The sequence below is a fragment of the Cyprinodon variegatus genome, unplaced genomic scaffold (assembly GCF_000732505.1).
Source record: "Cyprinodon variegatus isolate N-32 unplaced genomic scaffold, C_variegatus-1.0 Scaffold361, whole genome shotgun sequence".
Taxonomy (NCBI): domain Eukaryota; kingdom Metazoa; phylum Chordata; class Actinopteri; order Cyprinodontiformes; family Cyprinodontidae; genus Cyprinodon; species Cyprinodon variegatus.
Genome location: NW_015150814.1, coordinates 503,213 through 527,088, shown reverse-complemented (window position 1 = coordinate 527,088; position 23,876 = coordinate 503,213). Strand labels below are relative to the sequence as shown.

The following is a 23,876-nucleotide window of genomic DNA, read 5'->3' as shown; positions in this document are numbered from 1 at the left end:
GCAGCAGAAATCGAGACTCATTAGACCAGGCAATGTTTTTCCAATCTTCTATTGTCCAATTTCGATGAGCTTGTGCAAATTGTAGCCTCAGTTTCCTGTTCTTAGCTGAAAGGAGTGGCATAGTTTCGCCACAGTAAGTTCTGAGAATAGTGAAGGAGGTAGGAAAGGAAGCAGGATGCTTCCTATTATAGTTAATTTATTACAGGGACCAACCTTCCCATCAGGCTTAGAGGGATTCCCATAATCCTTTGCAAAACATGATGCATAGGCATAGCGTAATTATTTGTTCACATGAACTCTGTGTGACACGTGCTAATGTTCACATCCTCAGATGCTTGGGGTTTTATTAATGACAGCTACAGCTGTTATATCTGAGTAACTTTTAGTTTTTTGTAGTTCTTTTTCAGCAGGCTGAAGTCAATCAATCGGATCTTTTTCAGCGCAGATCTAGCCAGCTGAAAACGAAATCCTATAATGAGAAATGTTGCTCATAACCCTCTACTCTTTTTAGGCAAAAGAACTAATTATGCTCCATCTTCTGATCTGTGTCAGTGGCTTATTATACATATATATAGTTTTTAATTCCTGCCTGCTTTCTGGTGAGTGTAGCTCTTTTAAGGGTGTTTTTTTTTTCTCCCCACATCTGTTTCTCATCACTGTTCTACCATGTGCTGCAATGAGTGTGTTAAAGCATCTGATAACTTTCCACTTTAGGAGCATTCACTAAGGCTACGGTGAGCTGTGGCTTCCTATAATCTTACAGAGACAAGCTTGATCTTCTCTTACTTGACCAAATAATCGCAAAGATTTTATGCTCAGGAGGAAAAAAATCTGTAATCAAACACCATGAACAGATAAAGCAACCATAACTGCATCCTGGAGCATTGTGTTTGAACAATAAGAGGAATCCAAACCTGTGATTTGGTACCAAATACATGGCTTTAATCAGATGCAGCTGCTTCTGGATTCTGCATGAAAAGATTAGTAACAACCACTATCAGGGCTGGAAATAAGATCTAAGAAACCAAAGGAGAACTATTGATCAGGAACATCGTGAAACATCCTGTCTAATAAATATATATCTATATGTATTTATGTATACATATATATCTAGATAGATATATAGATTAATTTATCTAGATAGATACAAGGGCTGCAACTAACGATTATTTAGCAAATTGATTAATCAGTCCCTTATTTTTTCGGTTAATCGATTAATAATCAGATAGCCAAATGTTCCTTAAAGAAGTTTTTTTTTTTTTTTGTTTTACGAAATCAAACCAAGTGAAACTAAAACTTTTTCATCTAAAGAGTTCAGGATAGAGCGCACTGACAGATATTTTTTTTTTATTTTCTTAAATGCACTATAGATATATATATATATATATCCTGCAATTAAGAGTTTAATTTCTTATTTAAATTCACATCAGCGGCTTTATGTTTAAAACTAGACATAGAAAGTGCTGTAAAAAATTCTCCCTTTGCAGCCATGTTACAGCATTTTCACACATTAAAGCCTGTTTAAAGTCATTCCACAGCTTCTCTACTGGATCTAAGCAAAGACTTTGACTAGGCCATTTTAAAATCAGAGGTGGGAACATGGCTCTTATGCTTCTGCTAAATAATTCTATTGTGTCAAATCTAATGTCAACAGCGGGACACTTAGACAGTCTCCATTATTTTCTAATAAGTTGTCCAAGCAGGAAAACAGCCCCACCAACGCTGTTTGACCAACGATAGGCTGCTTTCAAATTCAGCTCATTTTTAACCAGATTAAACAAAGAAACTAGATTCAAGAAGCTCCCCCTCTGTCTGGGCAGTTAAAAGAACTCATCAAGACGTATGATGGAAAATGGGACAGAGTCCTTTATGATCTTTTGGTGCAGTTTTATTTTGGAACTTTTCCTTTTTGGTCCAGACGCCTTCCTGTTGAGACTAATGTGGTTCAGGAGGTGGGGACTCTGATTGTATGGCAGCGTGGCTTCTGTCAGTGTGCCCCAGGGCAGCTGAGGCTACAATGTAGCTTATCCCATTAGCATGTGAATTAATTAATGGAGTAAAAAGCCCTTTGGAGTCCTCTGACTTGATTTAGTGCTATGTAGTATATAATGACCTGGGAATCAAACCAGCTCAGTAAACCTGAAGTGCTTTAGGGGTTTTGGTTTTGTTGTTACCCTCCTGGCTGAGGGGTTAATACAACTCATGAGTAATATTAGTCGGTGAGCCCCTCTGAGATAAGGGTTCATGTTTTCTCCATCTGTAGACAGTGCCCTTATGCTTTAAATGGCTTTATAACCCATTTCAGATCGACAGACTTATTTTTTCTTTTTTGTTGAAGTCTATCCTACTCATGTTATATTATATTATGTTATATTATCAGCTTTTATACGAGTTCCTTATTGTCATAATCAGGACTCGGCTGGTAAATTTAGCCGCAATTTTTATTTATTTACTCAGATTATCTTTAAAATTTCATCCTCTGCACTGCAAATATTTATTTATTCACTTTACTTTTATCTTTTTATAATATTATATGCGTTTCTTGTGTTTTTATGTGTGAATGTGTGTGGAAGGTGTACTACTACTGCACAAAATTCACCCATACTGGGACAAATAAAAGCTACTGAACTGAAAACATTTAAAAATGATTGATTGAGATTCACAGGGAAATGCTTAAACGCTTTACAAGGAAGATTTTCTAAACCACTGTGTAATCTTTTATTTTGGAGGGTAGAACCGGAAGTTACCAGTTATACACAGACTAAAGCCAGCGATCCTTTAGCTTTTTTTCCCTCTGGCTCAACAATAAATTTCGAGTAGAACATTTTACAGACACCACCGTTATGCCGTTCTTCTAACTATTATAACTATGGTAAAGTTAAAGATGAATACCAATAAATCCAGGTCTTTATTGTTTATAACACATCCAACTGAAACTAATCTGGAAACTAAACATTCTGACCGATTAAAGTTTAAATAAACCCACTTATTAACCCCGGTCAGCCGCTGATGAGAGGCTAATTAAAAACCTACCAGGGACAGCTAAGAAGTTGTTAAGTCAAAAAGTTACAACTACAGGCCTAAAGTTCGCTCTTGATCTGTTTAACAGAAGTTTAAAACAGTATTTTAAATAAAAAAAGACTAATAGTAATCAGCTCAGACCAGGTGATCCGCTCAACCAGGCCACCATTGATTGTGAGAACCAAACATCCTGTTTTTAATTTTCAGATCGATATATTTTTAATGTGAAAACTTTGTAATACCAGCTAGTCTTACCTCCATCATCACCCAGAAATCTCAATCACGTTTTGTTTTTAAAATTCCACTTTTAGTGCTGAACTTCGCCCAAATTTCCTCCAGTATAACATGGCACCCGCTTCCTGATTGTACGCGTACGTGGAAGTGACGTCATCAGACCTAAAAGTGTGTCAACGTTTCAAAATAAGAGTCCGACAGTGAACGCTCCGAAATGACTAATCCATTTTTTCAAAAATCTGTAGGTAAAGAAAATCATAAAATTGAAAACCTGAAAAAAAGTATATATATTTACTAGCATATATATATATATATTTTTTTTTCCAAAAAAATATATATACATTTTCAAAAAACTATTTTTTTTATTAAACAAAAAAATACATTTTTTTGGTCTCCACTTGAATAACAATTGTCTTTCTTTAAAATTGCTTTATTTACATTTTTAAAGTGACATTTTTTTCATAACTTTTATAATAATGTAATTAAAAAAGGTAAAACTCAGTCTGTTGTCGCCCTTATGTACAAGCAAGAAAAACAATAAAAAAAAATAATCAATAAAAAAAAATTATCAACATACTCTTGTACAACAGTGGAAAAACAAGAACGACTAAAAAAACAACAAAGCATTTGAATGGAACAAAACATTTCTAGAGAGATTCATAACAATAAAAATTACAAGCAATCTCTTACATACAGACGTGTGCGTATACACATAAAGCAGCGTGTAAGCGGTTATTCCAGGTGTGAAAGGAGATGGTTTTAGGGCATAAAGCTCATACTGCACAGCAAAGATGATATCGCGCTGAGGAACAATGCAGACCGTACTTTACGCACATGCGGTTCTGTGGTCCGAGCTACAAAGGGCCAGTTTGAGAGCCTGTTTTAGTCTTTCTGAGGCCCTCAGATGGATTGGATCAGGATTTTTTCCATGAAGAACAAACAACAGTTTGTTTTACTCTGATCTAATAACTAAAAGCCAAGCAGGCATCCAACCGTCAAACACATTTAATGATGATATGTGCTTCAAGGGAAGTAGTTCATCACTCATGTACAGACATCTTTTTTCTGCTAAAACAAAGATTAAAAGACTAAATGCTGGAATAAATAACAAAAAATATTCTTTTATTACCTTACTGATCTTAAAGAACATTTGCACAATTAACACTGCTTTAATAAAACCTTTTTCAATTTTTCAGGTCAGAAGCCAATTAAATTTAATAAAAAAACACAAGCAGAACATTTCAAAATCTATTGAAATTAAAATCTGTGCAAGAGAAACAATTGATCTTTGCTTTATAACGAGTTTCTGTTTATAAAAAAAAAAAAAGGAGTTTGAGAATTTTCTGATACACAAAAGAAAAAGACCAACTGATTTCCTGAAGTTAATCACATAACTCTGACTGAATAGTTCTTTTTTACTCAGTTTATGAACCTTTAGAGTAAAAAAACAAAAACTCTGATGTCAGACATTTAGGCCTCACGTATCAAACTCCTGCAAACGTCCAGATTACATTCTGTACAAAAAGCAACCCTGAGTTTCTTCTCTGAAGCGACTGATACCGATTCATATTTGCTCCGACTAATCGATACACCTGCTTCAAACCGAACACTGGTCCCTTCAGCAGATCAAGGATCACTCAGGTCAGTCATTCACACACACACACACACACACACACACACACACACATAGAGCTGATTGCTATGGGTTCTCAGTGGGTGAACCGTCACTGGAACATAAACCACCGTCATGACAGAAACGAGTGAAGATGAAGGGAGCTGGGCGTGCTGGATGCTGGACGTGACGACCGATGCTGCAGCCGGTGGCGGTCTATCATGATGGGCTCCACACCCCCCAGCCCCCACAGACCGAGCCATTCCCCTCCCGCTCACTTCTCCCCGATTGGCTGCCTGTCGAGCAGCGTCTTCCAGTGTCTGACCAATCAGGAGTAGATGGTGATGACCTCACTTCCGCCACCTCTGACCAGCAGGACTCGCTCCAGTCCTTCAGTCAGAACCTCCAAGAACTCCATGTCTGGGTCAGGAGTTAATGAACATCTCACAGCTTGGACCAGAGAAACAAAGCAAAATGGCCGGCTAAAGTATTCACACCCCAAATGTTTCAACTTATATGGTTTTTATTAGGAGTTTACCTGCTAGTCGAACACAAAACAGTAAAAAAAATATGAAGTAGATTTAAAAACAGGGTTTATACAGGAATGAGTATCTCTAATTTAATGCTCTTTTAATGCCTTTTAGTCCTCTTTACCATCGACAGGCTGCAGCCATCTCCACTTTTGTTGAAATTTGCTTTATCCAATTCTCTCGCTTTTTCTCAGCCTCTAGCATTTTTCTCTGAACGTACGGCTTTACGAACAACTAAATGCAATGCCGCACAAACATAATGCGATATATCTTAGACTTAGACAATTTTTATTTTGCCATTTTGTATACACAAGTGTAAACAAAAAGGAATTTTTGTTTAAAACGTAATATCTGAAGAAATTGTTTTATAATTGTTTTTTTGTTTTTTTAATAAAGCATTTTAAATGCCAGGATAATGCCAAATAAGGCCTTAGTTTAAAAAATAATAATTAAATGACTTTTAATAACCTGCAGAAACCCTAAAAAAAAAAAAAAAAGAAAAAAAAAAAAGAAAAAATGTGCATCAACCAGTCTCTGGAAAGGTATTTTTTACTCTGGATAAAAAAAAATAAAAAAAANATAAATAAATATATATAAAAATAAGTAAAAACATGACAAAATCCTTCGTCCTCTTTACCGTCGGCAGGCTACAGCCATCTCCACTTTTGTTAAAATATGCATTTTCCAATTCTTTTGCTTTTTCTCAGCCTCTGGCATTTTTTTCTGAACGTACGGCTTTACGATCAACTAGATGCAATTCCGCGCAAACATATTGCGATATAATATATCTTAGACTTAGACAATTTTTATTTTGTCATTTTGTATACACGAGTCTAAACAAAAAGGAATTTTGTTTAAAACGAAATATCTGAAGAAATTGTTTTATAATCTTTTTTTTTTATAAAGCAATTTAAATGCCAGGATAATCACATTTAATGAATTTTAATGCCAATTAATGCCTTAGTTTAAAAAATAATAATAATTTAATGACTTTTAATGATTTTTAATGACCCCCGGAAATCCTAAAAAAAAAGAAAAAATAAATTGTGCACTAACCAGTCTCTGGAAAGGTATTTGTTACTCTGAATTAAAAAATAAAAAAAAGAGACCAAATAAAAAAAGCCCTTTTTTTTTGGACTCATGCTTAGGACTGGGCACCAAGAATTGATTTTCTATCGGAATCACTTCAAAAGGAATCGTTCGATTTTCTTTGTGTTTTGGATTCCTAGTGTTCTTTCAGAAATAGCGAAACAGCGAAGAAGAATCCACAGCATTGTGTCTGAAACAGTCTGTTTGTGGTGCAACCTTGAAAGAGCGCCTCAAGTAAAAAAAAAAAAAACTAACCAATGGTTTCATGCAACACTGGTGATGAGATTATAATATGCAAAGCCGTGATAGTTAACAGCCGGAGTCACTCATCTTCGACCCGCCGCACCGGTGTTGTGCTAAGGTAGGTACCCTGGGAGAATGTATTCCTCCTCTAAATTAGCAAAGCTTCTAGAGGGAGAGTGGAGCCTTTTTTGATTCTTCCTTCCTCTTAGTTTACATCCTGACAGATACCTGCCTTGTTTCCTACGGCTTCTGGACAGAACAAAAAGAACTTTATCGCGAGATCTGCCAGACTTTAATAATAATTTTAAGCCCAGGTTAATTGATTGTTCATTTTAGTTAATTTGGAATCTGTTTCTTATGATAAAACCCATTAACTGTACATCCAAGTACACAATCGCACTGTTTCTCAAAAGTACAACATCTCTACTTTAACGTCTGGTTGAATGGAGCTGAGGTGCATTAAATGATACTGAGGACATAAACTGTCAGGATGCTTTCCTGCTGTGATGCTTTTAACATGAGATGCAACTCTGTAGGAATTACTTTACTAAGATTATATTACAGTTCATGGGTTTGATATTTATGCACTGGTTGAAGATTTCTATTAACGTTCACACAAAGTTGGATCTTAAAGGAATTAAATTTAGTTTAGAAGTTAGGACTATCTGATCCAGACAGAAATCAGTTAGCCAGTTAATTATAACAGGTAAACTTTTATGATTTTATCTTCTTAAAACATTGGGAATCGATAGGAACCGGCATCGAAATGAGGAAACTGAACCAGTATTGTTAAAATTCAAATGATGCCTAACCCTACTGCAGTTAGCTGCAGGGTACGTTCCTCAGAGCAGATGTTGTTCTGGGGTGCCAACATTTTAGCTGGATAAAATGTTTTTCTGAGCATCTAACTAAACGCCCCTTCAGCAGAAAGGATACAGTTCTCGTCTCCTTCAGGGTTCTTCGGGGGTCCTGGCATGTTGAGCAGAACAAGCCGGGCATCGTGGGATTTATTCACGATGACCTCGTTGAGTTTGACGGCGGTGTGCATCCTCCTGACGTTGGAGTGGTCCCTGAAAGCAGACAGAGACGCAGTTAGCCCCCAGCTTAGGCAGTCAATGCGATCAGAGAGGTGGCGGCGTTATCCGTGCTCACGGCCTGATGCTCAGCATGTCCCTGAACCCTTCGGGCGTGGAGCAGCCAGAGTGGGTCGCTCTGTACTGGGCCGTCTTCTCCTTGGTCCATGTCATCTGAACGCGCCGATGGTGCTCTGTGCTGCTGCTCACCGGTCGGTCCCTCTCTCCGCCGTCGGTGTCGTCATCGTCGTCCGACCCGATGCTCGTCAGACGCAGCATTGAGTTACGGTCCTTCACCAACTGGGCCTGGGTTCACACACGGAAACCAACATGGATCCAGCCCAGGAAAGCGATTCTAACCTGATCCGGTTCCTTTTTTCAAGCTCATGTCTTCCTGCTCTGCTCTACCATTAAGTCCTGACTGCTATTCTCTGTTTCTCTCACAGCCTCTTTGTACCTGTCTGTTTCTGTCCTCTTTGATGGGGTTTGACGAGTGGACGTCAGTACTCCTGAACCTGGGTGAGAGATACACCTAGAGACAACACAAGGTCACCTAACAGGCTAAAAACCAATCACAGTCTGCCGCTACTCTACCGGGAGCGCTACAAGAGAGCTGGGCTTCCTAAACACACGAGATGTCTGAACTTCAGCAGGAGGAACAGAAGAGAGAATCTACAGACGGACAGATCTGTAGGAAAATCACTTTAAACAATTAAACCATTTCTATTCAAATCTCTACAAACCTGCAGTTTGTTGATATCAATGTGATTAAAAGAAGAAAGATGTGTTTCACGTTAAAAATGTCTGCTCTCTCAGAAGTTCAGAGATCTTCACTTACATCTAACTTCACACAGCCTCCTCTTTTCTAGAGCAAATGGAGACACAAAGTAAACTTACATCGTCAAAACTCCAGCGAACCCTCTGAGCAAACCAGAGGAAAGAAGAGAGGACATGACAGTCAAGTTTTGATCCTTAAACCTTTTATTTCCTCCTTCTTTTGCCTCCAGAAAAGAGCTAATATTATGTAGAACCAATACAGAAAAAAAGAAAAATCCAGGTGGGAACATTCCTATTTTAATCAAATTGGACATCCATACTGGCTTCACAGGGGGACAGTGTAAATACTGATATTATACACTACCCCAAAAAAAAAATGTATAATGGAACAGTCAAATAACACATCCTGGATCTGAATAAATTAATTTTTCTCATTGAATACTGTGGTGCAACTTGATGTTGCTGGATGTATTGAGATATGATGTCCCAGATGAGCTGTATTGGATTCAGGTCTTGCAGGAACTGCTCACACACTCCCGCCACATGAGTTCTAGCATTGCCCTGTATTAGGAGGAATCCAGGGCCAATGACAACAGCATATGGTCTCAAAAGGGGTCTGAGGATCTCATCTCGATACCTAATGGTAGCCATGCTACTTCTGGCGAGCACATAGAAAGAAATGGCAAAGAAATGCCATCCCACATCATTGCTAACCCACTGCCTAACTGGTCATGCTAAATGATGTTGCAGGCAGCAGATCACTCTCGGATGTGTCTCCAGACTGTCATGTCTGTCACATGTGCTCAGAGTGAACCTGCTTTCATCTGTGAAGAACACAGGAGGCCACTGCCAAATCTGCCTATCCTGCACCGTGTTGGGCTGTGAGCCAAACTCTAATCTGTGGACGTCTGTGGCCCTCATGCCATCCTCATGGAGTTGGTTACATTGTTTTCACATACATGCACTCTGGCAGTGCTCCTCCTGTTCCTCCTTGGATAAAAGCAGAGGTAGTGGTCCTGCTGTTGGGTTGTTACCTTCCTACTGCCTCCTCCACATCTCTTAGTGTACTGGCCTGTTTACTGGTAGCGCCTCCAGCCTCTAAACACTACGCTGATAGACGAAGCAAAGCTTCTTGCCACAGCTTGCATCAATGTCCCATTCTGGATGAGCTGCGCTACCTGAGCCCCTTGTGTGGGTAGTAGAGTCAGTCTCATGCTACCATAAGTGTAAAAGCACCACCAACAGTCAAAAATAATTAAAACATCAGCCAGACAGCATAAGTACTGAGAATTGGTGTTTGGTCCCCACCTGCAGAATCACTCCTTTATACAGTATTTCTTGTTAATTGCAAATAATTTCCTCCTGTTTTCTATTCCATTTGCACAACAGCATATGAGACTGATTGTCAATCAGTGTTGGTTTGATATGTGTTCCTTTTTTTGAGGAGTGTACAAATAACAGATTACTACTTTATTTCTACTGTGCAAGTTTATAACAGGAAACAAAACATGTTACTGCAACACTGCTAAATGTAGCAATAATAATATTTTTTAAAATCCTGACTTTCTTTTTTATTTTCTGCAATTCTCAGATGCTCACCACTTTCTTAGTTTCAGCTTCTCAGGCAGACTATGTAAACTGAAAGTTAGAGCTCCCCCTGCTGGTTGAATATATTGTTGGAATGCAGAGTTTGTTTCTGCATGAACATAACATTAATTCACTGTGTCTAAATAAAACTGGTTGTTTTATCCTAAAAACTGAGTTCTAATGATACGTAGTTTAACAGACTTTACAATTGAAAATAAAATAAAATCAGATTTTGTTTCCATTCTCTCCTGAAATACAATCAAGCTAAACTAGAAGAAACAAACTGACTTTGACGAGTTTGACCTTTATCTTCTGTGTTTAAAATGCTGTTAAATTATACACAGGAGGACCTTTAAAGCAACGATGCTTTACTTTTGATCCAAGTATTAGCATAATTTGATATATTTTTTATTATTTTTTTAGGTATTTATCCAGAACTTCATGTATTGATGCTCTGTGCAGGCTGCCATTTTCAAATGCCCCCCTATGAAAGTCTAGAGGGTCACGTTAAAACATCACTGAATGTGAACCAGAGCGTGTGTGCTCCTCCTTAAACATCAGAGCTAACTAAAATTGAAAGATATGACTCTTCCCTGCTTAGAAATAGTTCGAGATTTAATCTGGAGGTAAAAGTTCCCTTAATCTGCTGATCCAAAGTGTCTGATATCTGATTCTAAGAAACAGAGGGAAGTTGTTCAGCCCCTAGTGGCCAAAATGACACAGTGTACTAATTAAACTTTAATTCATAAATACACAATTAGAGTTATGTTTTATACTATTTGGGAAAGCGTATAAATCGTCTATGGGATGAGAATGAATTAGCGAAGACCTGAAGCTTTCTTGTTTTTTTCAACCAAGCTCTCAAAGATGTAGAAAACAAAAACATAAGTGCCTCCTTCATCAAAATAAACGTATTTAACCATAAAAGCAGCGTTTTCCCATGTTTACCTCTTTTTCCCGATCTGATTTAGAGAGCCGCATTTGTCTGAGCATCTGAGACCTCTGCTCCATCATCAGCGTCCTCTCGTATGTGTAGGCACTGATGTCGCTGTTATGCTGCAGAGAGGAAAGGATACAGGGATTATTACACATCTATTACATAAATTAACACGTCATCAACATATCAGGCGACTACAGGTAGATAAAAGGTTCAGCTGCTACAAACTGAGCTGGATTAGTGGATTCTGTTTTTTTTTAACACTTTTCTGCATTTTGGCTGTGTTTAGCGCTGTACGTGACATTTCATAAGATTCCAGCTTTTATTTTAGGAAGTAATGACTCAGTAGAAAGAAATGTTTGGTTGCAGGCGTTGCTCTGGTTTTAAGAAATCAGCGGATTCCATCTACAGCTCAGAAGAAGCAAAGGAAAGAAAAGTGGGACCTCTGTGTGTTCATACCATCTCCACTACCTCCACCTCAGCTTCAATGCGCAGGTGATAGAGGAACGTCGCTAGATCCTTCTTCATCTGGATGGAGTTATCCTCCATCTGAGCCACCGTAAAGATCCGCATCCTGCATTTACGCCAAACCTGAGAGGAGAGACGATACCTTCAGAGGACATGTTGGCAAGAACGGATGCGAATGAAACCGATCCGGTTTTCCCACCTTGTGCTGCCGAAGGAGAAACGGCAGCAGCATCAGCATCCCGCCGTCGTGGACGATCCACCACACGTCGATGTAGCCTTCCGTCGAAGGCTCGTTGTTGCTGGGGAACAGAGAGATGTTTTTGGGCACCAGTAAGGCCAGGTGGGCCGCTGTGGTCACCCGGACCGTGTCTGCAGGGAACAGAGGAGGGCGATCCGTTAACCTGACAGAGGGAGGAGGTGGAAGGAGAGAAACGTTTGTGTTTTGATCCTCTGTGACTCACTGATGAAGGTCTTCCAGGACTGCGGGTCCTCGCTCTGCCTCCAGGCGTGAGGCCAGCCCATCACCACAGTGTTGGGTTTCATTCCTCCCAGTCCGCTGGACTGGATCATGTGACTGATTCCCTCACGCGGCTTCTGAGCCACTATGCACTGAACGAAGCCCTTCACTCGTTCTTTGTCCATGAGATGCTTCAAAGTCTGATGGAGGGGAAGAAAAAACAGCATGTTTGATTCTTTCCAAACACAGAAAGATACAAAAGTCTCCTTCAAGTAGTTAAATACAACTGATCTGTTTGACTTTCTAGCAGGACTATGACTCTAAACATGCAGCCAGAGCAACATTTGAGAGGGATTAGTTCCTAAAGGCCATTCAAAGTCCAGACCCGAATTTAAATGGAAATCCAAACTCAGTTATGATGTAAATGAACATTATTTACTAACAGACGTCTGAATTCAGTTTTTAAACTGTTTATTATGGATGTGATTTTCTTCATCATTTTAAATATCAACTAACTCCATCTTTGGTAAATGTTAGATTTTAATGCATGTGTGTTCATGTGATTTTTCCCAACAGGACAACAGATGAAAATTAGCACCTTGTGGCTAAAGCTGGAATATTTGATCAAGTACATTTATCTCCAATGTCTCATTATAAACAAACCAAAAACTGATGATCAGAGATGCTCCCTGTCTGCTCTGACTGAGCGTTTACAAAGAAGAAACAGCTGATAGGTTTTCATTTGCTTGGTTTGATAAACAAAGCACTTGGTGTGCTTTGTTCTAGTCGATCACAGCAGTAACCTTAACAATCCAAAGAGCAATTTTTTTTACTTCAGTCCGGTCTATAAAACTTGTTCGGAGTCACAAAACGTTTTTACGAAAAGAAAAAGATAACTTCTATTTAATAAATATCCACCGTCGGACATTTGTTTTTGAACAACCATCGTCCCAGTTCAACTTTAAGGTTTTAAAATGAAGGAAAAAGGTTGAAAAAGTAGATAAATACATTTTCTTTTGTTTAAAAACAAGATTATCCCCTTAAAAAACATGTTTTTTTTATCATAATTAGTCAATTGATTTTGTGAATTGAAGAAAACAAACAATGATCGATTGCCACTCAGCTGATAAAACTAAATTAAACCCGCAAACATCACGTGATTGTTAAAAAAAAAAAAGAAAAGAATATAGTTTATATTTAACTAAATCATTTTTTAAAAACCCCAACATTTTTCCCCACTTAAAAAAAAAAAAAGTTAAACAAAATATTTTCTTGAAAATTCAATGCAAATAGAGGAGAAAACCCTAAAACATGTATTTGTTAGTTCCTCTGTTGTTCAAAAATCTGGATCTTCATCATTTTAAGCCAAAGTGTTAAAGAGCCACCTGCGGCTCCGGGGCCATTGGCTGCAGACCCCGGGTCTATCAGGTTAAAATGGCCGCTCTTCAACATGAACAGTCCAATGAGGGATAAACACTTCATCTAGACTCAGTTTGACTTTCAGTGTTTTCAGACTCCGTTCATTCTGGCTGACATGTTGACACAAGCTGACCTGTTCGGCAGCCAGAGCCTCTCCGTACGTCTGCAGGAAGTTCCCTGGGACGACGGTTCCTACGATGGTCAGACCCTTCCCCGCCTTTAGCTGGCTGGCGAACGTCAGCAGGCGTGGAGACTTGACGTGGGCGTCTTCATCCAGCTTTAGCAACACCAACAGCTGGGGCCTGAATGGGGGAGGGAAGGTAACAGCTGATGCATAGAAGGCAGGAAGCAAGGCTGTTAGCTGCGTCACCCTCACAGCGCTCTCACCTCCAGTTCTTGGTGTGCGGAGGTCCTTCCTCCAGCCTCAGGAGGGCGTAGCGAGCAGCGCTGAGTGACAAACCACGGATCCCATCCCCCCACTCCTTCTCTGCTCTGAAAAACACAAACATAAAAAAAATATTGTTTCAAATCTAAAAAAAAAAAAAAAAAGAAACTGGACTTAAAGGAATCCTAACCATACTGTACAAGGAGAAATGCATGGAGCAGATATATCACCATGGCAACATACCCGTGATATTCAATGTATTTGTAGATCATGGTGGCGATCACCATGGCGATGATTGCGTAGTACCATGAAGATATGAACATGAGTGCGAGGCAGATGGTCATCCCCAGAAAAGATAAGGACCTGGATGGATGTGGAGCACAGCGTTACCGTGGGATACGCCCCCATGTGTGTTACTGTGTGTGTGTCTGTCGCTACCAGTGGTAGTAGGAGAAGCGCGGCCTCCAGTTGGGCGTCCGCAGCAGCGTCTGCAGCGCGCAGGCCAGGTTCACAAACAGGTAACACATCAGGAAGAACCTGAAAGGAGCAAAGCGTCAGAAGCGAGCACTGAGGAGCTGGAGCGAGCTGCAGCAGCCGGGTGGGCGGGGCTCACATGGTGAGGATGGGGGCGACCAGGTCCAGGGAGGCGATGAGAATCCCCAGTTCGGCTATCAGCGCTGTTAACAGCAGAGCCCAGGTGGGTTCCCCGTTAGCTTTCCCATGTCCAAACACCTGGAGAACGGCATAAGACTTCAGACCAAAAAAGAACAGCTAAATAAGCAGGTTCACGATAAGAACCACTTCTAATCCAGATTGATTACAGATCAAATGTGAACAGGAGGAGGTAGACGGGGCTGGAAAGAGAAATGGAGCGTCTCTTTTCTCTGGTCTGTTCACATATCAAGGAGAAATCAGCAGATCTCTACCTAATGCTGCTTGAATATGGAACCATTGCCAAGATTTTTGGTTGTTCATGTTTTCATCCCCTTTGGTTTCACAATGATCCGTTAACCCTTTTTAGGACAAGTTACCGTTTTGATCCCATGCATACCCCTTACAAATGGAGGTCTAGAAGCGCAAGATCTATATCCAACCATTCAGCAAAGATACTGCGTCATGGCTGTACATCTTATTTTGCCATTTGACAAATTAGATGAACCCTTGAATGATAATTTAACCTACTGGAAATGAAGGTGAAAAATAAGTTAACAAGTCAAGAAAAAGTTAAAATGTTAATAAGCATAGCTAACAATTATTTTTAGGTTTATAAACTAAAAAATGTAAGTGCAAGTATCAGCATTATTGCCTCTAAGAATTTCTTATAGAAGCACCTTTGTTATTTTTCTTAAAATATTCGGTCAAGTTGGCATTTCTTGTTATTACATTAACTTTCATTTTTGCCATCAAAATATTTTTTATACTTTTTGAATGTTATAAAGGTAATAAGGTCTTGTCCTGGATTCCAATTCCAATATTGGCTTGAAATTAGGATTTCCAAAGTATTTCGCTGAGCGCCCTATAATGATGCTTATATTTTGGTCTCACATTTGTTAAACATTGAAATGAGAACGAACCGATACGATCAGCCGACTTGTTTAAACAACATGATTATCACATGTTACTGTTTTTTAGGGACACATAATGAGCAGAAAAAGGGCTTTAAATGCACTTAATGTGCAGAACAGCACGTAGGTTCAGAGAGCTAAGTCAGATATCAGGTTAGTGTAAAAACACTGGCTGCATGTCAGCGTGAGATGCTAGAAATCTGGTTAAAAATCAGAGGAAAGAATCACCTAAATAAACAAGAAACAATAATCAAATCTGAGACAATGATTAAGATCTTAACAGCAGAGATTTACTAAAGTTATATTCATTAAATTTAGCATATATTTTGTATTTTTCTTCTGTAAGCTACTCATGAAGTCTTTCAGCTCTCTGAGTCTTTATCTGGGAGGCAGACAATAAATAAAGAGTTCATAAACTTTATCAGGTTAGAGTAAATCCTGCCCTGAATATTAGACAAATACACCAATAACTGATATGGAAGCTCAGTAAACTGGAGCTAATATTAATAGAAAACTCTTCATGTATGTTTAGAAAGCTTCACATCAAAGACTAAAAATGAATCTTATAGTGGAGTCTGAAATAAAGCAGTAAACCTGCAGCTCCTACCCGTAGGAATGGGATGATGTTGTCCTTTGCGATGGCCTGCAGCAGTCGGGGGGCGCCAGTTAGTGACTGCAGACCGGCGCCGCACGTTGAGAAGAAAGAACCAATCACAATGACCCAAGGAGACGGCCACGCCAGGGTGCCCACCACCAGATTACCTTTAACCGAATCGCCAAACCTGTAAAGGTGAGAAAGCTTTAATTTGTCTGAGTTTCTAAAATCACAGAAGAAGAAGTTGTTTTTTTTTATCTTGACAGAACAAATCAAAGGAATGGGTAGAGAAAGACTGACTTGTCTCTGAGGACGACCCCCTCGATGCAGGCTCCGAACAACACCACGCTGCTCAGGTCTGCAAGAGCTGGACTCAGGAAAACAACCTTCCAGCTTTAAAGCATCAATCCCAAAGGTCAGATATTGGTGATTTAGTGAACAAAGTGTGGCGGGGGAACCAATGAGGGAGCTGCTACATCTAAGGTTAGTGTTGCAGTGCATAGTCATTTTAACAATTGTGTGTGGGAAAACTAGAGATACATAGAGTATATTTGATATATATCGCCAATCCCTAAATATGCAGAAAGAATTTAAAAATGAAAGGAATTAATTGCAGTATTTGATAATGGATTAAAAAATGTATAATCCCTCTTTAATAGTTATATGTAAAATGTTAAATGAGAAAACAATGGATTTCCAATTGTATGATTCAAATATTACATTTGAAAGGTGTGTTTTCATACAGTATTTCGGGGAATCTCTTGGTCCTCCATAGCTCTTAACCAGAGGACTTGCATAAATAAGCTAACGCTAATATTAGATTTTTGTTCAGCATATCTTAATTACATGTAAAGCAGAAGCTGATGTTTTTAAAGATGAAGGATACAGACGAGGGAAGTTGTTAGGATAGCCAGGATGGTTCCGATGGGGATGGAGCGCTGAGCGTCTTTTAAATCCCCTGAACGATTTGAGCCGGCCATGATTCCTGAGGAAGATTAGAAAACAGGAACAAAACAAAAAATCATCTTTTCTCATTGTTTTTATTTACAGCGTGAAGATTCAAAGACATTAGCCATCTAATCAGGAAGTAATAAAGATCAGTACTGCAAAGCCTAACAGATGCAGTTCATGTACCTGTCTGGTATTAAGATTGAGGACGTTAGTAATTGATGTAACTTAAGTTTTAAAAAAAAAGGATAGTTTCATGTTTTAAAAAATCTACTAGCAAAACTATGGAAAATGTATTTGATTTTACAGAATCCTTCCTAAACAGCTTTAGAATAAAGCAACTGAAACGTACCTGTGACTGAGGGGAAGAAGATCCCCACCAAGAGGGTGAAGGAGGTGGTGATGTCTGCAAACACGTAGGGATGAGACGCTGCAGGGGGGGGAGCAGCATGGGACGAGCTGAGCGAGCTTTTCTCCACCACCTCTCCTTTGCTGAGGTAGGAGCTCCACAGGTTCTCTGTCAGGAGGAGAAGCATACTGGGAGGTTTGTTGGGAGCACTACAGAGTTTAATGGCTGCAAAACACTAGTTGGTGTATTTTATCGGGACTCTATGTGACAGAGCAAAGAACATACAAACCTACCAAGACACAGCTGTCCGTCTACACAAACTGTCTGGACAGAGAGAGACTTTATCAAGTGCAGTAGCAAGAAGCTCATAGTTAAGGGCTGGTTATACTTCCGCAGCAGTGTGTCGCAGTGAGCTTGTTGCAGATGTTTTTAATTTATCCTCCACTATAGCTTTAAGGCATTTTCATGGAGAAAAACTTTAAAGCTATAGTGGAGGATGTTCTTTTCTAGGTGGATCATCTAAATAAGTGGTCCTCCTAACTGTCAATCATTCTGGTGATATGTTTACGTAAGGACGTCATAAGTGCTCGTCCCCATTTTTACTTTGCTCCCCAAGGGGTTGCGTTAAATGCAGTGCTAAATTTCTCCACTGTGAGATTAATAAAGTTCTATTATTATTATTATGATTATATTTACTACCAGTGGCGATTCTGACATAGTGTAAAAGTTGCAAATCTTCTTTTGGAAAGTAAACCTGTATGAGCGATGGAAACAGCAACTTTTAAACAGAGCGTGCACGAGGAGAGAGAGAGGGCGGGTCTTTTCAAAACTTTGCCAAACTCTTCCTCTATACATTTAAGGTGAATGTAAATATAAAAAAGTAACTTGCCTTAATATGGAAAAAAAATATTTAGAGTGCTTCTAGAAAGCATGAATTTAATGAAAAATACACAGAAAGAAAGAAACAAATGTTTCTGTTACAACATAAAGGTTGATTTATCCTTGTTATTTTGCACAGATGAGCTGCAGGTTGAGGCATCTGCAGCTTTTCTCCCCTTTCTGTTCGGCTCCAGGGGGGGGGCGTGTTCAGCACAAACTGCGACACTACAGGTGGAAATAGAAAATTGCCGCTTACAACTTTCTCAAAGTCCCTTCATGCTTTCCAACAGCCATTTATCTGCAAGAGTCTTTCTACAATCTGTTGATCGTGGTGTATTATGAACTCAATCTCAGGATGTCTCTAGATGTTTACATTTGCAAACCCTCGCAGGTAGATCCGCTGCTTGCTCGCCATGTTTTTCCGTGAGGATCTGTCCGAGTGGTCATATATCTTCCTAGGTGTGCAGTGTGAAAGTTATGTCTGCACAGATGCTGAGGAGACCTCGAGGTGGCATCAAGCAGAAACCAAGCTTAACCCTCAGAACATTAATGCTGATACTTACTTTTTAACTTAGCTTATTAACTTTTTAAATCTTATTTTTAACTGTTTAAAGTGAACTTACTAACTTTTTCCCTAAATATCCACTAAGTATTATATCCAACATATTAGCCAACATTAGATCCATGTTTTATGAAGCAGCTTTGAGACAGAGGTGAATCCTGCAGACCACAGTTTGCCTTGTTTGCAGCACAGTGGTGAACCCTGATTTTATAGGTAAAAATAAAACAAAATTGACTTTATTTCTATATTTAACAAATAAAATACTAGATTTTAGATATTAAAGCAATGCTAACAGAAAAAGAAAACATTCCCCCTACATTATTGATTGTGCCTCATTACCGTGAAATGGAAACGTAAGCGGGAGTATTAATGAACTGGTTGCTAACGCTACCTGAAATGATGCCACTTGCCAGTCCAGGGATGCCATCGATCTCGGAGAAGTTATTGGAGCTGAAATATTCGTCACAAGTCGTGTTGAGCTCTGGGCTATGGCAGAATGCCCTCCAAAGATCTGTGGTCTTTTCCTCCACAATAGAAGCGACGGTGGAAACGACGGTGGGTCCAGCTGTGCTGTTTTCTAGCGGCAGGGTTCAAACATATTAGCACGAACTGACAATGAAAACGACTGGCCAAAGAGCAGAGGCATCCACCCACCGTAGAGGTACGTGGCGTTACTGTCATAGCTTTCCATTGTGTATTTTATCTCCACATTTATTTTCCCGCACTCGCCGTCATTAATAAAGTGGCTGTTGATTGTTCTGTTCCCCAGCATGCAGACTCTGTTGAAAAAAAAACAAAACACCCAGAAATAAATAAGAGAGAGGAACACACAAGTGAGTATGTCATGATTATACAAAATATACAGATTTTATTACACTGCAACTCCCAATTTAACTGAATCTCATAGGGATTATCTGTGAATCTGAAAGGTGTGGCCTGTATATATTGAGCCCGTTTCAAGTCTTGAATACAGCTGGATGTTTTTAAGGACTGACTGACTGATTACCAGTCTGAGCTCATTCACACTGAGACAAACCAGCACCCTTCTCTCAGTGGAAGAAAGACTCTTTCCACGGCATGATGCAGCCACCGCCATGCCTGATGCACTGCAGCTCCTCCAGTGATGCCCTGGGTTTTTATGTTGCCTTTCTGGTTAATCTTCGCCGTGGTCTGCCTTTCAGGTTCACCTTTATATCTTTATAGGGTGGCAGATGTCCCATACAAGGAACATAAGTTATCCATTAATGAATTCAGCTAAAAGATTTTATTAATCAACTAACAATTAATTGAGCAGCACGATCAAAGTGACAAAAGTTGACTGAAGCACAGCTCATGTGAGTATAAAGCACACATGTGCACTTATGGCAGAATTCTAACCACATATTTGACCCCATGAACCACAGTAACTCCCAGAAGCGCACAGTGCTCGTTGCCAGCATCTCTTTTTAAGTCATGTAAGAGACGTTCAGAGTAAAGCCCGACACTTCTCCATCATCACATCCTCACCAATCAAGCTCAGCAGAGAAGTTGACGCTGCTCCACTATGCAGCGTGGCTAAATAAGCGCCATTAAGTGATAGCTTAAGAGTTAACTGCAAAATCGAAAATATCTGTGACAAGCTCACTGCGACACACTGCTATGCATGTTTCTGTTCTAGCGTGGCTCCTCTGCTTAAAAATGAGCAGTGGTGCCTCTAATGGACAGCAGCAACACTACAACACTATGATACATTGCTTTTAAACCGATGTTATCAATTAATCACAAGGAAACAATTTTAATCAAATAAACCAATAATTAACAATTGTTGGCAAGTTGATTATTTGTCTAAATCTCCATACAAATACGTTTCTGTCTAAAGAACACTTTCATCCTAATATATTTCATCGTAATTGGTTTTGAAACGAATCATATTCCTCCCACTTCTCGTCAACCTTTACATCAGGTCGACGTTTTGGCGGATTTGTTACGATCCCATGTTGGGATGATGTTTAAGACATCAAAATCAAATTAAATACTTAAGAACCAATGATGAAATAACACAGGTGGATCCCATTTTCCGTTAAAGTGCCGCTGGTTGCTTACACTGGATTTTATCACTTTTATTTTTGGTTATTAGATAAAAGAGGCCTACATATAAACACACTGCTGCAATGTGACAAAACATAGAAAAAGGTTAAAAGGGAGTATTTCTAGGAGGTACTTACGGAAAACTAGGTTTACTGAAGGCGGAGACCAACGCCCCTACGTAGATGGAAACAATGGAGACGATGACACAGGCCAGGAAGATGGAGGCCAGCTTGTTGACGTACTTTACGCCCACAAAGACCAGCAGGGACATCAGGAGGAGACAGATGCTGCCGTAGACCCGCATGTTGTTCAACATGGCCGCTCCCTCGCCTTTAAAGATTGCAGCCTGAGGTACAATGTACATCTGAGGAACAAAGGAGAAGAAAGCGTTGAGGAGAGGAAATATAAACACTTTTATTTTAGGTTATTATCAATTACTTTAGATGCTTGATGCGTGTTTATTACATTTAAACACTAGAAAAGCACTCTGATAGCAAGAGTGTAACTTTGTGATGAAAGTTGGTGGCGACACTCTAAGGGTGGGGGCTGATGGACCTACAGTTAATCAATCTGAACGCTTTCATCGGGTTTTTGTATTTTCCAAAAACAAGCTCAAACACATATTTACTGAATGCCTTCCTATTGTTGAGAACACAAGACAGCCATAATAAGCGGATATTTATATTTAACAATGTAAGACAGAGATGCCTTTTAGTGCATTTACATGCAAATAAAAAAAAAAAAAAAACGAATAACAGCCGATTCTGATGCCAAAAATCGATAAATCATACACCTCTACAATTTACAATTTCAATTCCATCAATCCAGTAAAATATGCATATGCTTCATTTTAAATATAGCATAGCCTTTTTTTTTTTATTGTAAACTTTCTGGTAAACCTGGAGATCTATTTTATTGCAATGTTTCACCTTTATATCTGCAGTTCTCCCTACTTCTCTCGATGCTCCGTTTAAAAATATTTATGAACCTCTTTACATATATACATAATTATATATATAACGATGCCAGAAACTAAATTTCAAGATATGTAGAAGCTCTGCAGTCTGATATAATAAGAAAACATGTTAATTTTAACCAGTAACTGGGAGTCATGGTCCTCTGAGAAGCCAAGATTTTTTTTAACTAGTAAAGAAGAACAAACTAGGTTTTCTCAAGCTTCTTGCATTATATCACTATATCACTGTATAAATTTACAATCTGTTGCCATTTTAGCTGAAAAAGCTCCGTATGTCTAGGAAAAAGATTTTTCAGATCTCAAATTTTTTTAACCAACCAATCTCTTAACTTTTACTTAAACATCGAAGTAGCTGCTGGTTAATATTCACTGAGTGCTGCTGTGTCTCTCAGACAGAAAAACACAAACTCCACTACAAACATGACCGCTTTAGGGGAGGTAATGACTGAAGCCGAGTCCTACCAAGAAGATCTCGATGGCTCCCAGGATGTACATGGCTCCAGCGAAGGTGGTGCCCAGGTAAAAACAGATCCCCACGGCTCCACCGAACTCTGGACCCAGAGAGCGGCTGATCATGAAGTAGGAACCTCCAGCTGGATGGAAGGGAGGGGGTGCAGCGGTGGGGGGAGGAAAAAATGATGGGAGAAAACCAGGAAGTAAGAAGAGAAGAAAGACGAGAGGAGTCAGAGGAATGGTGGAGAGAAAAGGAATGGAGAGTTGGGGAGGGTGAAAGGAGAGAGAAGAGGACAGCTGATGAGTTAATTCTCTCTATGCTTACAGATGGTTTAAACAGAGCTGAATGGAGTTAGCAGACAGGTCGCTAATTTGCTCAACATGACACCACTATGTTAGATTTTTCATTAAGACTGTTTTTTTCCTCTTCGTGCATCTGTAAGGTGAGTGTTCTTCCTCATAGGGGAAACACAGCGTTCTGCCTTTGTAGCTCATGATAGTGATTGGTCTACTAGCATGAACCCGCCCCTTTATACGTGCGCGTTCACAGATTCATGATCAGTCAGAGCTGGATTGAGTTAGTGAGCTGATAACCAGGTTTGAGGTAACGCTGATCCTGATTGAAATTGTTGTGGATTAGTTTAACTGGATAGGCTGGGAGTAAAACTGCTAGGTTGAGCTCACTGTGTGGGACGGGCCTCAGGCATCTGTCAAATCTTATATAATTAGAAGTTCTCATTCCTCTTCAATAAAGAAGAGTATCTGAGAACATTAATTTGTCCTGCAGCTTTTCTTTACAGCCATATAGTAGCACAGGAGCTAAAAGAGAAGCACTAACAACTCGTTGTGTTGACAGAAGGTAAAAAAAAACTGATATAGATTCCTCTTCACATAATGCCAGGTGTCACCACACTGATAAACATACTAAATAAATTGAAGGCACATGTTGTTTGGCTCAACTGGAGCTAAATAAGCCTGGAGGAATTGCCAGACTGTAGACAACTTCTACCCAGTGTGGGTGGACTGAGATGCTGAAATTAGCACAGAGGGAGAAAAAGAAGGTTGGCAGAACTTAAGCTACACGTCATACAATTGATATGCTATCAGTTGTTGACAGGAAAACAACCGTTACTGTTTCTTCCTACAAATTGTAAACACAGAGGCAGAGGATGCGTTCATCTTTGTTACACATAGTGTGTTAACACCAACACCTTTACTGAATCTTTGGTCAATTCTAATTGATGTGTTTGCTAATTTCTCTGCAACTATTCACTGTTTACTTTCATAAAAAAAGAATAGCTAAGAAAATAAGCCAGTGCATTTTAGGCCTTTTTTCTTTCCAGATCTCAAAGATCTTGGCTGGCGGTACAGCTGCACTGAACAGAATTCAGCAGCACAGAGATGTGAAGGTGAAGCTTCATCAGCGAGGACTCCACACCTCTTTGCCATCAATGAAGTTGGCTAATGTCTGATTATGGTTAACAAACTGGTGAAACAGCTGCTTCTCATCTCTAGAAACTCTCCAGACCAGCTAATGTCCATTTCACCGAAACCTGGCTCAGTGAACACAACCCTGACTGCATCATTTTACCGTCTTGATTTGCTCTTGTGCTGGTGTGGTGATGTCAAAGTTTCAATCTTAAGAATTAG

At 39.4% G+C, this 23,876-nt stretch overlaps 2 protein-coding genes across 2 annotated transcripts in view; both read right to left on the bottom strand.

Annotated features, from left to right (window-relative positions):
• tox4 (TOX high mobility group box family member 4) overlaps positions 1-3,397 on the bottom strand; it is a 17,832-nt gene extending 14,435 nt beyond the window's left edge. Inside the window, exon 1 of the mRNA XM_015386269.1 lies at positions 3,277-3,397. Coding sequence (XP_015241755.1) covers positions 3,277-3,285 — 9 coding nt within the window. The 5' untranslated portion in view covers positions 3,286-3,397. The remainder of the gene's footprint in view (positions 1-3,276) is intronic.
• Positions 3,398-3,721: 324 nt separating this feature from the next.
• The window catches only part of LOC107091997 (solute carrier family 12 member 6-like), a 36,963-nt gene continuing 16,808 nt past the window's right edge, over positions 3,722-23,876 (bottom strand). The window contains exons 6-25 of the mRNA XM_015386260.1: positions 22,236-22,366; positions 20,935-21,161; positions 19,385-19,509; positions 19,122-19,307; positions 17,293-17,457; positions 16,879-16,977; positions 16,293-16,350; positions 16,005-16,179; positions 14,446-14,564; positions 14,271-14,369; positions 14,076-14,195; positions 13,835-13,939; positions 13,581-13,749; positions 12,033-12,228; positions 11,771-11,940; positions 11,563-11,694; positions 11,115-11,222; positions 7,882-8,108; positions 7,666-7,799; positions 3,722-5,287 (exon numbers count right to left, since the gene is read on the bottom strand). Of these exons, the coding sequence (XP_015241746.1) occupies positions 5,196-5,287; positions 7,666-7,799; positions 7,882-8,108; positions 11,115-11,222; positions 11,563-11,694; positions 11,771-11,940; positions 12,033-12,228; positions 13,581-13,749; positions 13,835-13,939; positions 14,076-14,195; positions 14,271-14,369; positions 14,446-14,564; positions 16,005-16,179; positions 16,293-16,350; positions 16,879-16,977; positions 17,293-17,457; positions 19,122-19,307; positions 19,385-19,509; positions 20,935-21,161; positions 22,236-22,366 (2,837 nt within the window). The 3' untranslated portion in view covers positions 3,722-5,195. The remainder of the gene's footprint in view (positions 5,288-7,665; positions 7,800-7,881; positions 8,109-11,114; positions 11,223-11,562; positions 11,695-11,770; positions 11,941-12,032; positions 12,229-13,580; positions 13,750-13,834; positions 13,940-14,075; positions 14,196-14,270; positions 14,370-14,445; positions 14,565-16,004; positions 16,180-16,292; positions 16,351-16,878; positions 16,978-17,292; positions 17,458-19,121; positions 19,308-19,384; positions 19,510-20,934; positions 21,162-22,235; positions 22,367-23,876) is intronic.